Raw genomic sequence first — 15,181 nt, 5'->3', positions numbered from 1 at the left:
CATTATTATAGATAGAATTATTCGTAATTAAGTATACTCACAATTAACATTAACTGAGAGTTTTACACATTTGTTGTTGCATTAGAATTCTAATAAGTAGAAAGACATTTTTTCTGTAAACTTGTAATGGTAAATTATTTAATCTTTATTCGTACCACAATGCTTACCAACGTTTATGAAATTTTGGCACGATTTAATTTTATTATTATATTATTATTACAATACGAAAATAAATAATTTATTTCATTATTTTGTTTTACTAGAAGGTAATTAAGAGACGAAAAGTTATCAAGCATCTTATTAAGAAAACTTTTTTTTTAAATATAATTCGATTTTTTCATCTTGTTTCACTTAAATCATGGAAAAATCAAAGTAGCTTTAATTAAAGAAGTAACAAATCAGCATTATTGTAAAAAAAATAATACTTTTTTGCAAACGTTTGCAAATTGAACAGCAAAAATAGAAATAAATAATAATTTCGCCACTACCCCGATGGCGTAAAATGAATAATTTCTTCATTATTTATTTGATTACAAAATATTTTATTCATTTTAAATAAATAAAGCCAATTGCTAAGCAATAGTGAAGGCATTAATATTACAGTTTTGTACTAAGTTACATTTATTTCTACATTAATTGGGGCTTAAATATAGGAATTACCATAGGTATGTTCAATGTATTTTAAGTCAGAACTAAATAAATATACATGTCAATACATAACTATTATCTTAAACGGTCAACATTAAAAACCAAATTTGTTTACATCATAGTTTTATATTATTGTATAAAATTGGCTATAAATTCTTTCAAGTATTATGCTAATATATTTAATTATCATAAAATGAAATGGTTCACAGATTCACAGCTTCCAGTTATACTTGCACATTTCATGTGCATAATTCGAAACCATTATTATTATGTGGCATCCATAATTTATGCCACGCAGAAATCATTATTATTTTTATGGGACAATTTTAGAGAAACAGACATTTTTGTCATAGTAAGCTATACCTCTTTATATTTCTGCAGATATTTTTTAGATGGCACATAACTATAATAGATAGAATGTGAGTTTTTATTTTGTCTTACAATAAACATTCTATTTTTATTGAATAGTGTCTAGGCAGTGTTTTTATGTTACAAAGATATTTTATAATATTTTCTATTTTAATAAAAAATATTATTCAAACCATACACATTTAACACCAATAAAACTCTAGGCAATGGCAAGGTAACAAAGCAATTCTTTTGTTAATATTTTGCAGTTTTCAAACATGCTTGTTCACTCCTGTGATGAATTTGGTTCTGTAATTAAATGATCAGTTAATAATGTTAATCACATTATGTAATTATCTGTCAGGAAAATAAATACAACTTTCGATTAACAAAATAGAAACATGCTTTGTTATTTAATAAAAAACAAAAAACTTTAAGCATTCCACACAAATTTAGTTTTAAAGGAATTGTATTGTCAGCTTTTTTTATTTCTTTTATTTTGTGTTATTTAAAAAAAAAGCTGTTTTTCATATTGGTCAACAGTTATTTTTTTATATAAAAACCATTTTAATAGTTTTAATTTATAATCCTTCCCATGTGGGATCAAAATTTCGGTTTTACTATTTACACAATTCAGTTTTTAGGTATGATAGGTGTATCATCATTTTTGTATTTTCATATTATAAGAGTTTTTCATTTGTAAAATCGTAAGAACATTTCAAAGGGAATAAAAGTTTACATTGTAGTGACATTTTTTTTTAAATCTGTCACTGGAGAATTTCAACATAACAATATACCCAATGCATAGGAGAACACAATATTATTCAAGTGTTAATAGAATAACTTCAGTAAATGTAAAAGCAAAAATAAAATTCAAACAATAAACGCAAACATCTTAAACATACCTGGCTCATTATCCTTTAAATTTTGTGAAACAAAATTCTTTAGTTCTGCATAAGCTTTGTCCAAATTATCATTAACAATAGTTATATGACAGTTTCCTGGTTCCTGTCCTGAAATTATCAAAATATAATTCAGTCAGAAAATGTTATAAAACTTATTGCAAATCTGACTTCAATTTTATATACAACTAGCTTGTAACCGTGGCTTCACCCAAGCTAGAACGCTTCTAAACAACTTTAGCTATTCCATTTTCTCCTATTAAATATAGCCATGTCACATACATTCTACTGGTAAAATAATTACAAACAAACAATTAATCAAATCTATCGACTTTATAATATTAGTAAAGATGTATAGATATAGACAAAATTTATGTAACAACTTGAAATAATGGAACGAAAACATATATGTTTCTTATACTTTTATCAGCTTAGTGACACTATTAGGGCTTCAAAATGAATTTTAGTAGTAAAATAGAAACAGTTTGAATTGATTAAAATATGCACTATCACAATTCTACAATAAAGAGGAAGTTAGTTAATTTTGATTTTTGCAGGAAATACAAAATTCATAGTTCAACTACTGTGTTATTAACTCCTATTCTACTCAACGTAAATTTATGTTATCTGTTTGTCATCATCATGTACATAATCACATTTAAAATTTACAGTCAAGAATTACCTCTTTTTACATACAAAATGGCAAGTTTTATGTGGTCTGGCAAAGAGACTTGTAGTCCCCAACCAATGATATATTAAATATACAGATGCTAGGCTTTAATATAATTTTGTACATATCTACATTTTTATAAACAATTCCCTATTTATCAAAGTTTACAATTATTGTCTGTAATCTTTAACCTTGATAAATTATGTTAACATGTTTATCATTTTTTGTTGAATAGAAAATTTATATATAAATAACAATTTTAATAATTTTCAATAAATCATTTAACTACACACCATATTCAATTTCTTTCAAAGCGACTTCCAACCTCTTCTTTAATGCATCCTCTTCTTCAGTATTGCGAGCTCTAAGACGTCGCTCCAGCTCTTCTATAGATGGTGGCATCACAAAAACCAGCAATGGATCTAAGTCAGTAAGTCGTATTTGTTTGACACCCTCAATATCAATATCGAGTACACAGGTTTTGCCTGAACGACGGACTTCTTCTACTGCTCGCTTGCTAGAATTTGGTTTAATTGCAATTATAGTTAAAGGTTAAATATTCTTATTATAGTAATTTTATGACATGTTCTACCACCTAGTGTGAGTTGTTTTATATACAATATTACAAACATATATATTTAAGGTTTTGTTTACTACATAATTATGTACATACAAAACTTATGTTGTTATTATCATTAAAACGGAAAGTACATAATGACACACCATGAAATGTTTTGAATAAACAGAATATTTAAAAAAACAAGAGTTTTTTTAGAACGTCTGGTAAACATAAACAATGACCCGACTTTCTTGGGGACAATAACATAGTTGGTCTTTTGCCAAATTTACGCATAGTGAGCACATGGCTTGTACATTTAAAACATATTTACTTACCTCGTCCCATACATATTTCCACTAAAAGTAGCTGTTTCTATAAATTCACCTCTCTCGACTGCGGCAGTCATGTCGTCTTTAATAGTAAAATGATAGTGCACGCCGTCTTTTTCACCGGGTCGAGGTTTTCGCGTTGTATGTGACACGCTAAATCCAAATTTATCAGGATATTCTTTAAGGAGGCGCTTTAATAATGTACTTTTACCTGATCCCGATGGTCCATAAAATACCAAAGGACGTGGTCCTTTTTGAACCATTTTGCTAAAGACTGCAATCAAAATAGTAATTGTAATGTATGCCGATCGCCGAATTCACGCTAATATTAATTATAATTAAATATTACTTACATTTAAATAAGTACGTGATTGTTTCTTAACTGGTTTATTTTTATTTAATAATTATCTTCAGTTATTTTAGGACTAGAATAGGTTGTTTTGAATAGGTTATTTTAATAATAATTAAGTATTCAGAAATTAAACGTAAAATTTCGCGCACTGCAGACAAAACACCAAACTTCAATTAATTAACCATAGACAATGTCTTCGTATTGGAGCATGGAGCATTTTCTCTATGCTCCATGGTAATGGAGTGTAGAAGGGAGGAGCATAATCTTTATATATCAGAAAGTGTCCGTCAAAATGAGTTTTATTAGGGTGGCGTCACTTTAGCATCAGCTCCCTTCTAGGCTTCCTTCTTCCTTATATATATATATATATATATACTAATAATGAATACCACATAGTATAAAGCTGGACAATAGATAGCAACAGTATTAATATTTTGTAACCATAGAATTAATTTTTTACCTATATAATTATACGTGAAGCAAAAACTTTGTACCCCTTTTTATGAAAATTGCGTGGACGGAGAAGTATAAAATTTCGTTTATTTATAGTTTATGTAGGGAAAAAGTGCAGAATGCTAATATTAAAAAAAAGAAAAAAAAAAAACATTACAAACACTAGTCATTAACTCATTACCATATATTTGACACAAACACGCATAAACTAACACTTAACTAACACACGTAACTCATCTGTTGATTGTCAAAGTCTGTAGTAAAAATGAATAAATTTAAAGAAAGTTCGTTACTTTCATTATTTTTTGGTTTTATTTTTTAAATATTTAATTATGGTCTAATTTCGACCACTGGGTGACCACTAGTATTTTTTAAATAGGCAAATATAATCTGGCCCATTATTCTATTATGTCGCAGTTTCAATTTATAAAACATTTTTGAAGTAAAACTTCTTTATGCACGCTTGACGGGGAAGTAAGTTGGTGAATGCGTGTCGAGAGCACTACAAAAACTGTGATCGGATGAGGTGAACGGAAGTTGAGAGAAAGATATAAGTTAGTAAAGATAGAAAGAGAGAGAACTATGTTTTGTTTATTGCTTTAAGAGTTAAAAAAGTCGTGTAGTCTATGGTACATTTGTTTTTTGTACATTATTTGTTTTTAATTATATATATTTCATGTTTACTTGGACCTTAGCCCTTTTATAATTTTTATTTTTAAATTTTATTGTATCATAAATGAGAGAAATAAAGGCTTTTTTATTTTCAATTGAATCTAGACACTACAGTAATAAATTACTTTTGTTAGGTTAGGATTGGTCATTTGAGATACAATTTTAAAAATTTAAATTTAGCCCAATTTTTGATAATAAAATTTTAGATGTTTTCAATAAAATAAAAAAAATGTTTGTGGTATTACAGCTGTTTAGCAGAAATGATCAACAGCACATCTATTTTTAAGACCCCCCTTCTTCTCAATGACCTTGAGCATTTAGACTTTGCCACACCCCACCCACCCGCACTTCACCTGATCAGTGTTTCGTAAAGGTTATTAAGCTCGGCCATCTACCGGCTCTAGCTTGTACTACTAGGACATGCGATTGATCCGTTTCCTAGACCAAGAGCTTGCGTACAAGTTGTGATCATCCATAATTATTTTTTAATTTTCTTCTTGTCGTGTCCATCATTTAGGCTATAAAATTATATTAATTACTAGTTGTTACTTGTTGTTCAGTTCGCAGTTACAAAATAAATAAATTTCTAAAATAAAAGTAGCCTAAGTTGCTCCTCACTATATCAGCTATCTGTCAGTGGAAGTCCCGTCAGAATCGGTCTAGCCGTTTCAGAGATTAGGTGGAACAAACAGACATACAGACAGACAAAAATTGTCAAAATGCTATTTTTGTTTATGTATTGTGTATACATCCATATGAATTTAGTAAAAAGCGGTTATTTTAATATTAAAAACAGACGCTCCAATTTTATTTGTATAGATATACTAAATTTATATTTTATTCTAATATCGGCTCGGCGAAGTTTGACTTTAGGTTCGGATCTTAGACCACAAACTAAGCAGCTTTACATTTACACAGCTCAAAATTAATAATTTAAATTATTTTTTTATTTGAAGTAAATACAATTGCAAAATTCAACAGTAAGTCTGTCTGTCTGTTACATTTTCATGCCTATCTTGGATTGAAAAAAGTAAATAGATATGTGCGTAAGCAAGAGCAGCGTGCGATGGCGAGCGACACAAATTCATCGTACAAAGGCCTCTGGCCGTCTGCCGCGGGCCGCCCGTCGCCCGGCAAATAACCAGAAACTATATTTTTACGATTTTCTAATAAAATACTACACTTAATAAAAAACCCTTCTGTAGAATTATTAAGTACAGGATTCTTAAATAATAAAAAAAATATTCACTATTGTAAGCAGTAAAATTAAAAATCCTATACGATTTTTGTACGCGAAAGGAGGTCCAGGTAAACAATTATTTATCTTTATTTAGAGAGTTTTATAAAATTATCTTACAGTCACATTGATAAACTGAATCCGAGTTACAACATATATTTATTTGATATTTTTAACTTTATACTTTATAGCACATGAAAACGGCCGAATTTTTCTGGGATCCCCTTAATGTGATACAATATTTTATATAAATCATATAAAAACAACTACACAATTATTATAGTAAATTAATATATATATATAGATTTTAATTAATACATTAATTAATATATATATATATTTTAATTAAATTGTAGACTATAATTTTTCATTATCTTTAATCAATCTTAAATTTTCAAAATTCTTACACGTTTTCCGGTATTTTTGTAGCAGCCAATCAAATGCTTTGGTGCGTACGTTCCTTTGACATAATTGAATTTCAACCGTTATTTTCGATTTTAGTAAACCAGAAGCATCGAAGTGAGCATTATCTATTTAATTTGAAACTAGTGCTGAAGATTGTTACTGTAATAAATTTAATTTGTAATCGATCAGCCCTGGGTTATATTATTGTCTTTTTAACGGGCTGGTCGTTAATAATTAATAATTGACTGTGGCTTTTCAGCCATCTAAAAAGCAGGAAATGGAGATTCAGGTCAGAAGGCAAAGGATGGTACGTTAATATGTTTACTACTTTACTTGTTTGTTGATTTGATCGTTGACTTATGTAATTGTATAAATAGGTGCAGATTCAGGATCAAGAAAATGTATATGCTGCCAAAAAGGTTAATGTTGCGATACCAACGAAACGACAAGGCCTAACTGTTCGTGGAGCACTTGGCGAACTAAATACTAACGTTCAAGCTCAGCGTGAAGTAAATGTTGGAAAAGTCGCCGTTGCTGCTGCCGAATTTGAAAAGAAGGCTACTATTAATCGTGGTATTGTTCGAAGGTAATTCAAATATACCCACATGACTTTAAAAAGTTCAATGTTCTATAAATACGGTTTTATTTTACACAATTATTTTTAAATTATTAATTTTTATGAGTTAAAGTCAAGGGGTGTGCGTAATTATTTAAATATTTAATGTGTTTTCTCTTATAGCAATTATAGTCATGTTCAATCTAAAGTGAACACTGGATTGGCTACTAAAACAGTCATTCAACCTTCGTCAAGACCACCACTGAGACGTGAAGAAAGCACTGCAGGTTTAGCTGCACGAGCAATTGTGAGGACAAGGGTAAATTGTTTTTGTTATTGTCTTGTATAAAACATGTCAAGTGATATAATATTATTACACAGTTAATACCAAAAACTTGAACTATTAAAATGTTTATAAAATTCAAAACATTCAAATTCTTTATAGTTAAAGATCTGTTTATTTACTTATTTATTTCAACTCTTTATTGTACACCAATATAATTTGCATATCAACAGAAAAAGAGAACAAGAGGCGGCCTTATCGCTTAAATATGGGGTGCAATACTTGTTAATATATATATAAATATATGACAATATATAGAATATACATATATTAATTAACCACATAGCTGTCATTAAAAAGATAATGTTCTTTAACAATTTTTTTAAATTAAAAAAAAAAAGTGAGCATGCATCTTGCTTCAAATAGGCAAAGTATCCTGTACCTGAATGGATTGTATACGGAATGAATTAGTGTAGAAAGATGTAGAGTAATGGAGAGTAGAGTAATGGAGGAATTTATAAAATTAGATTCTCCTCAGATAAAAGAGCATGATTACGAGTAGAATCAAAGGATTTAAACCGTTCTTTTAGATGAAGCAGAGTAAATAGATTGAAATTTTCGTCCCTTTTACAACTTAAATTTTTTATTATTATATAGTGTTTAAAACCATTAAAAAATTATGTATTAAAAATGATCGTGTCTTTAGTAAATGTTTAATCAAATACTGTAAAAAAAGTAATTTCAAAAATTTAAATTAACTAAGCAAAATTTGTAGACCTCTGATACAGGATACCGGTAAATGGATTAAGAAACATTCTAAAATGCAATTGTTTTGTTCATGAAATTTTATTGCACCAATACAACATTTTAAAATAATTTAGTTTTATTTAGGTTATTATGCTATTGTATACTTATTTTTATGACACAGATATGAAAAATAAACTAAGAAAAATATTTCAAACAGAAAATCAAATTTCATTATAATTATGTCAAGAAGATATATTTTTTTTATCTTATAAAAAAAATACTATTAGAGAAATAGGTTTTTGCTTTGAAGCATTCCTTTGTAAATTTTATTTTATTCTGTATAACTGACTATAAAACATTTATAATATAAAACATATATATAAACTTTTATATCGACAGCAGGCTGCCCTTAAAGATGTTCAAAATAAACCCACTTACACAAAAGAAGCAAATCCAGTACAAATTAAGAAAACTACTCAAGACGCTAAAAAGGTGATTAAATTGACTTCTCTCAAAGAGAATGCTAAAGAATGTAAAAGTGCACCAAAATCAATTTCCAAAGCACCCATTGAATCATTGTGCAAACTGAAAATAGATGAAAATAATGAAAAATCGTCAGCACTAAACCAGGAAAATGCTCAGGCTGAAATTCTATCTCCACCAAAATTACCAGAAGATATTGAAGATATTGACGCTGGCGACAAAAACAGCCATTTACTAATGTCTATTTATATAAAAGATATTTATAAGTATTTGACGGAACTTGAAGAAAAATATCCGATTGAAGAGGACCACTTAAGGAAACAGGTTAGTAGTTTCAATTACACGCTAACAGTTACTGTGTGATTATTTTTGCACCACGGTTTTACCAGTTATCTAGGATCTGTGAATGAGGTCAGATAATTAGAATTTGTATTCATCACTCTAAATACCAATATTTCATACTGTTGTAAATGAATAATAAATTTTTATATTTACTTGAATCTAGTGGGAATGTGACTCAACAGTAATGTAACTGAGTAATGTTCCAGCCTCAAACAAACCAACAAACTAACTACCTCTTCATTATTTTTACATATAGATATCTGATACCATTAGACTTAGACGGTCAATATGTCTTATTTACTATGAGTAGATTTCATTACTCAAAATTCTCTATAACCAAGTAACAATTACAATTACAAACAAGTATTATATTAACATGGATTTTGTTATTTAGAAATTCAAATTAATAAAGGATTTATATATATTTTAATTTATTTAAACCCATGAGTTCGCGTCATAATGTCTGGCGCTAACGGGCGGAGGCCTATGGCCAGCAGTGGACTGCGATAGGCTGAATGAGTGAGTGAGTGAGTGATATATTTTAATTTACTTTTATTTTGTTTAAGGCGGTGATCACTGGAAAAATGAGAGCTACCTTGATAGACTGGCTGGCTGAAGTTCAGAGACAATTTTCTTTTGTTTTGGAGACATTCCATTTGACTGTTGGCATAATTGATCGTTATTTACAGGTAACATTTTTAATGTATAAATTTTTCTTAATCTACTTTTAGCTCTTGATGGTTATCAATTACAGACATATATGTTTCTGTTTTTTGTATACTTGGTTGATATGCTATGAATGTACATTTACAAACAACATTTAATTTTTTGAAAGTTTATGTGAAATAGGTAATTTTAAGCCAAAATATAGTATTAACAACTCAAAATTTATTTTATTACCTATAGTTATGAAAGGTTCATCTAACAATAAACAGGTGGTTTACTTCTTGGTTGACAGATGGCGCTATTCACAATATTTGTAAAAACGAAAAGTACCAGTAATACAGAATATGGTACTGCATATTGTATCTCATACAAGAAATTTCTATTGTTGTAATTTTGATTTGAATAACTGCTCTGGTGTAGTGGTGCGTGCGCCATGTACGCGCCTAAACACCGACGGTTTGCGTGTTCGATTACCGCTCGGGATGGTTATTTGTATTTGTATAAATACTTCTATCCAGTTTAGATTGTCGTCCTTGTGGGTCTCCCCATCACGCCTTAGAGAGCACGTTAAGCTGTCAGTCCCGGTGGTTATCAATAAATACTTGATAGTGATCGTTACTCGGAAGTACGAAGATATGTAGCTGCCTATTCGCAGTGGCTGCTCCACTGGATTAAGCTCCAATCCTTCTCCTACATGGAGAAAGAGGCCCATGCCCAGCAGTAGGATGTTATAAACTGAATTGTAATTTTGATATTTGAGCAATGAAAAGCTTATTATTTTTAGCTCCTAATATTTCTAAATTAAACGATTCCACTAAAATTTGTTTTCGAAATAACAGTCTACTCTATTTGAGTAAGTCAATGGGCAAATGAGCAAAAAGCTTGGTGATAAGCATTTATTATTTAATTTTTATTGTTTTATAGGTTGTACCAAATGTACAAAGGAATCAGCTGCAACTCGTGGGTGTAACAGCGATGTTTATAGCTAGTAAATATGAAGAGATTCATGTTCCTGACGTTAGTGACTTTGTTTATGTTACTGACAATGCCTACACGAAAGCTGATGTCTTCCAATGTGAACGAGAAATCATGTTCAAGCTCGGATTTTGCCTCGCTAGGCCTATACCACTTAGCTTCTTAAGAAGGTGAGTAGAATTACATTAAAAAATGTACTAGATGACCAAAAATGATTTATTTCAAATTTTTTAATTTTATTTCATTAGGCTTGTGTAATGTTAGGATACATTTTTATCCCTTACCATTTAAAAATACCTTCCCATCAAATAAAAATGTTATACTACTACATTCTGAAAATATCTTGTTCAATCACTAAAACTCTTCAGTATTATATTATGTTCTTACCCTGTTTTTAGTGGACTGTGTGTGTTTTTATTTTGTAAATTTTAATCTAATTTTTACTAACTTTTCTATAATTTTGTAATTTCAGATTTGTGAAAGCTGCGCATGGAACGTCTAAAAACCATCATCTAGCGAAATACTTTGTCGATCTCAGTCTCGTCGAGTATTCCATGTCTCACTATCGGCCGTCCGAATTAGCAGCCGCTGCTATTTGTCTATCCTTATATCTCCTTTCTAATAAAAAATTATCTGAAGTTTGGACGCCTACACTTTCATATTATTCTGCTTATAGCCTTGACCACATTGTTCCCATTATGGTTAAGATAGCTAAAATAGTTATTAATGTCGATAATTCGAAAACCAAGGCTGTCTACAACATGTATTCCGATCTCACAGTGGCGAAGGTATCTCATTTGCCTCAGCTTAAAGGAGATGCGATACACGAGTTAGCTAAAGTATCGTTAAGATAATTTCTACAGAAATAGTGTGAACAATATGCTTTGATTTGAGTGAGGTGTTCTTTTATAGTTGTGTTTCTGAAACACTGGACTGAATTTTTGATGGAAGGTTTCTTTTAGGTACCTGTTTGTTTGGTTATAATTAATTTTTTACCTTTACATGTAGTTGTACGACACCGAGATTTATTTGAATATTGTGAATAGTTTTTAATTATTTATGTATTGCAACTCTGTAGACTTACTTGAGACAACTAATTTTTATCTTTCCGGTATGTTATTGGGCTTACGACTTTGTGACAAATAATGATAGTTTGTTTTTTTAAAAGCATTCCATTATTAATTGCTAAGGATGAAATTGAAAGGTATACAATTTCAAAACAATATCCATACATTTTTTATACACACCATATTATTGCGCGTAAGTAAGCTCAGTGTTATATTATTATTTTAGATTAATTTATTTGTATAATATGTTATTTTTCTCATCATTATGTAATTATGAGGTTTTGTAAATCTCTGTTGTACACAAACACATGAATAGGTTTTATTCAAAGTTGTAAAACTATTGTTTAATTTTAATAATTGTATCTTAGTTTTTAGAAACAGCTTAGAATAAAAGAATTCTAGTAATATATTAATTTTAACTGACAATGGACCAAAACGCTTGACTATATTTGATATCAGATAGTGTAAGCCAATTTATATTGTTTAGATAAATATTTTTAATAATGTAATTTGATAGAACTGTGATTAGATTTATTGTGCTGTAATTTGTTGAAAATAAAATGTTTGTAATAATAAATGTATTTAATTCTGTCATTTAATGAATGAGTATTTTATTATTTGGTACCTACACCTACTTTTGCAACAATATCACAGTAGCAGTACTCTATTAATGAAATAACACTTTAATGTTTAAATTAATAATTAATATAATATTTTAAATTATTCATGCATAATTTTAATGTGACCTTTTTACTGCAATTAAAATTTATTATCATTTCAAACTAATCCTTTGAAGACTGAACCCGGACTCAAAACTGAACCTTTGAAGAGGAAGAATGGATTACTTAATCCATAAAAGTTATGTGAACAAATATGAAAACAACTTATTTATCGCGATTTATTTATTTTTATAAATGCCAGACTTTTCGGATACTTTATAGCTGTTGTAAGTTGTTTTCAATATGAGTGAAATTCGCATAAACATTAGAAAACAATATGTGAACCAATATGAATATTCGTATGTGTACATACAAATAAATATACACGTATATTGCTTGTATGTAGTAAATTCCCTTTTTCTGCAATAATAAAAAACTGAGATGACCCAGTGAAAGCTACATATGAATCGATATTAATCAGTTTATTTATTTCAAGTTTGCAAGTAAAATTTATAAGTTTACGTCGGAGTAAAAAAAATTCTTGAGGAGGAACCTGCATATTGCATATTGTGGTGGACCATTGGTGGATTAAACCATAACAATTTCGTACGTGGGAAAAAGCCTTTGACCATCCGTGGATACCTAACATAAAAACTTATAATGTACTTAAATATTCGTAATTGATTTTTTAGAATATCAATAAAACTTGTAAAATAAAAAGTGATCAATTCAAGATCAACTTGTGCTTCAAATACTGCAACTGATTTTAACCGACTTTAAAAAAGAGGAGGATTTCAGTTACATTGTATTTTGTATTTGTGCTAATTTATAAGTTTTTACCGGGTCTACCGTTTTTTTTTTCTGTATCCGAAAGCTGTTGCTTGTAATTTGCTCCTATTTAAATTTGAGTGAGATCTGACGAGTTATATTACCTATCCCTAATAGGTATTGCGTATTTAAAATAGTTTTTTTTTGTTTGAGAACAAATAATTATCGTTTAGTCAGGAATATCAAAGATCGGCCCGCGATCGCAATGTGTCTCAGAAAGAATAATCATGACTTCACTCGATTCATCTACGGACGTTTTAAAATGCGCACACTACATTTTCTTATTTGAATCTGGCCCTAATAATCTGGCATTCTAAATTTAATATATGGCCCTCTGCAAAATTGGTTCAAGTCATCCCGTGTCATCAACTGTTAGGTAATAACGTATGGAACATGAATATTTTTTATCCCAATATATGAATAAACTCCTATGGGATGTGTAACCAATTAATTTCATTCGTTCATTACCACGAAATACATCAGAGAATAAAAAAAAGTGTTTACATATTGCTCGTGGTTTTGTAACGTTTAACGGTTAAGGTTCGGTATCTATTATTATTTAATAACGTCTTTACATAATTAAGACGTTAATGATCTCGTCACGCATTTACCAGCTTAATCCACAAGTTAAGCGTAGATAAAGAAATTTACTTCAAAAATATGAAAACTATTAGTAGTGTCAAAAAGATAATTTAAGAACTCAATTTATTTTTCTGTAGAATTTACAGGCTCATCGCAGACAGATTCGCCAGTTTGACGCCTTCCAAACGACAACAACAACTTGTTCAATTTTTAGTTCTTATGCTGCTCGCAGTCAAAATTGCGCTTTTAAAGCTTACCTATATAAAGAGTGCAAGCTTTTTTAACATTTCACATGTGTACTGATTGTTGATATTTACGAACGACATTAATTGAACAAAATTTGAAGTTTCAGCTTTCAGCTGTTTGAGTAAAGTAGTTTAGTAGTAAAGTATGTAAGTAGTAGTTTGGCCTCTAAAGTGGCCTCATAAGAGACTTAAAAATCAGTTTTCTGAATGTCAATAGCCAAAGTAATGAGTATGTCAATAGTAAAGTACTGAGGTAGGGCACATTAGGAAATATCCTGCTCAAAATATGGAGCAGCCCGATTGGGGTAGTACCTCAACCTTACAGAAGATCACAGCAAAATAATACTGCTTTCAAGCTATTAAGCTGTGTTGTGTTCCTGTGGTGAGTAATGTGCCCAGAGCTTCTGGGGGGATTGGTTATTGGGTCGGCAACGCGCTGGCGTTGCTTCTGGTGTTGCAGGCGTCTATAAGCTACGGTAATAGCTTACTATCAGGTGAGCGTGCGCTTGTTTGCCGGCCTAGTTGTATAAAAAAAGTGTCATGAAAATTCCTCATTCATGCCTGTTCTTTCTTTTCAACGTATGTCACCAGTGTATTTATAGTATATACATACATAATGTGTAATCCCAGTAATAATATAATGAACAGAAGTTAAAAAGAATTTGCACAACCTCTGAAGTACTCCAAACAAAGTCACTGATTTTACGGATGACTTAGCTGCATTGCATGTTACAAGATTGTAGCTACAGCAGCTAAATGGTACATAAGCATATAAGGAATTTATGTCTAGAATTTTCCCGAGAACCCCAATATTTTTTCCATTCATGTTGGCCTCGTGTTAGGTATACCCCTGGGCCTTACAAACTTTTAATTTAATTCTGTATTTATTTAAAATATCAATAATAGTTTGAATCAGTTTTTCACCAGTGCATTCATTGACAGAAATAAATACTTTGAAGCGCTCTTCTTCAGATTTCTTCTTTATCTGATGATAAATTTTCGGACCGTATTATCAGAGAAAGTTGTTCTCCAACACTAATGCTTGGATTTCTATATTGATTTCCTTGCGAGTGATAACTGAATCAAATTTTTCTTTGTATATATTATAAATATATTATAATTGAACTTACCTTTTTTGCGTATTTGGATTATAATTATAGTTTGTCAAAAGTT

General features: G+C 29.8%; 2 protein-coding genes across 3 annotated transcripts; one reads left to right on the top strand and one right to left on the bottom strand.

The window, feature by feature from the left end:
* Positions 1-518: 518 nt before the first annotated feature.
* On the bottom strand, positions 519-3,996 carry LOC123656280 (guanylate kinase). Of its 2 annotated transcripts, XM_045591997.1 has the most exons (5): positions 3,810-3,996; positions 3,463-3,730; positions 2,862-3,085; positions 1,902-2,009; positions 519-1,305 (listed from the first exon to the last, which is right to left on the bottom strand). In XM_045591997.1, the coding sequence occupies exons 2-5, from the start codon at positions 3,717-3,719 to the stop codon at positions 1,283-1,285; spliced, it is 612 nt and encodes a 203-aa protein (XP_045447953.1). In that variant the 5' UTR covers positions 3,720-3,730; positions 3,810-3,996; the 3' UTR covers positions 519-1,282. The 2 variants fall into 2 exon arrangements, with proteins under 2 accessions (XP_045447953.1, XP_045447946.1); XM_045591990.1 differs by lacking the exon at positions 519-1,305 and having other exon boundaries at positions 1,546-2,009.
* A 2,856-nt stretch (positions 3,997-6,852) lies between these two features.
* LOC123662252 (G2/mitotic-specific cyclin-B1) lies at positions 6,853-12,267 on the top strand. The gene is made up of 7 exons (XM_045597151.1): positions 6,853-6,882; positions 6,953-7,161; positions 7,315-7,450; positions 8,561-8,968; positions 9,553-9,675; positions 10,577-10,797; positions 11,100-12,267. Exons 1-7 carry the CDS (start codon positions 6,853-6,855, stop codon positions 11,479-11,481), a joined length of 1,509 nt encoding a protein of 502 aa, XP_045453107.1. The 3' UTR covers positions 11,482-12,267.
* Positions 12,268-15,181: the final 2,914 nt, after the last annotated feature.

Source organism: Melitaea cinxia, chromosome 1 (genome assembly GCF_905220565.1).
Source record: "Melitaea cinxia chromosome 1, ilMelCinx1.1, whole genome shotgun sequence".
NCBI lineage: Eukaryota > Metazoa > Arthropoda > Insecta > Lepidoptera > Nymphalidae > Melitaea > Melitaea cinxia.
Note: the sequence above shows the minus strand (reverse complement) of the source record. Positions and strands in the feature narration are given on the sequence as shown.

Bases quoted from the DNA above. Each gene is read 5' to 3' on its own strand.
- LOC123656280 (XM_045591990.1), bottom strand. From the start codon at position 3,719: ATGGTTCAAAAAGGACCACGTCCTTTGGTATTTTATGGACCATCGGGA. The intron at 3,086-3,462 runs GTAAGTAAATAT...ACCAAATTCTAG, and splicing joins GGAAATATGTATGGGACGAG to CAAGCGAGCAGTAGAAGAAG. The intron at 2,010-2,861 runs GTGTGTAGTTAA...TGATAATTTCAG, and splicing joins TTTGAAAGAAATTGAATATG to GACAGGAACCAGGAAACTGT.
- LOC123662252 (XM_045597151.1), top strand. From the start codon at position 6,853: ATGGAGATTCAGGTCAGAAGGCAAAGGATG. The intron at 7,162-7,314 runs GTAATTCAAATA...TTTCTCTTATAG, and splicing joins AATCGTGGTATTGTTCGAAG to CAATTATAGTCATGTTCAAT. The intron at 7,451-8,560 runs GTAAATTGTTTT...TTATATCGACAG, and splicing joins GAGCAATTGTGAGGACAAGG to CAGGCTGCCCTTAAAGATGT.